The sequence below is a fragment of the Condylura cristata genome, unplaced genomic scaffold (assembly GCF_000260355.1).
Source record: "Condylura cristata isolate star-nosed mole 26May11 unplaced genomic scaffold, ConCri1.0 scaffold00024, whole genome shotgun sequence".
Taxonomy (NCBI): domain Eukaryota; kingdom Metazoa; phylum Chordata; class Mammalia; order Eulipotyphla; family Talpidae; genus Condylura; species Condylura cristata.
The window spans coordinates 21,498,243-21,498,889 of NW_004567125.1; the positions used below are offsets into that span (position 1 = coordinate 21,498,243).

Here is a 647-nt window from a genome sequence, read left to right on the forward strand (position 1 = left end):
GGCTAGAAGTGAAGGAATAAGTCCCCACCATGGGGTATAATTGGGTAGAGGGTACAGATGTAATCAGGGATAATAATGTCAGCTTGACCCAATACCTAGAGACATGGTCGGAGAAAGGAAAGATGAGCTAAAAGCACTCTGAAACATATTTCACATGTATGGCAATTGACAGCTCAAAATTTCAGCTACTCTTCCATCCCCAACACCACCATAAACTACAGATAATCCACCATCTCTGACATCAAGAATCATCTCCAGCTGGGAAGCTAGCACAGGCGAAACAATCCAGTATCAATATAATACAAAACTAAAACCTGGATGTGAAGCAAAAACTCTAAAGATGTGAGAATTTAAAGGTGGCCAGTCGCCAATGGCCACCAGAGCTGACCAAAGGGTCAGGTTCATACAGGCAAGTTCGGCATTCCAGGAAGGTCAGTTACAGTGATGCTGTGAGTTCAGTTCTTTTGCATTATCAGAGGCTCAGTTCTGTACATACTTTGTTCATCAGTGTAGGCGCCAGTTGTGGCTCCTCTAGCTCCTGAGTGAGTAGAATAAGGATGCCCAGTGTCTGCTGGTACTTTTTGCTGTTAAAAATAAAAAGTGAATTTCTTTTAGCTTGAACGCCATTGCTGAGGTAAGAAAATGTG

The 647-nt window shown here is 42.8% G+C and overlaps 1 protein-coding gene across 1 annotated transcript in view; it reads right to left on the reverse strand.

The window, feature by feature from the left end:
* Positions 1-647, reverse strand: part of SEC16B (SEC16 homolog B (S. cerevisiae)) — a 34,953-nt gene that overhangs the window by 9,538 nt on the left and 24,768 nt on the right. Inside the window, exon 17 of the mRNA XM_004688130.2 lies at positions 518-584. Within this exon, the coding sequence (XP_004688187.1) occupies positions 518-584 (67 nt within the window). The remainder of the gene's footprint in view (positions 1-517; positions 585-647) is intronic.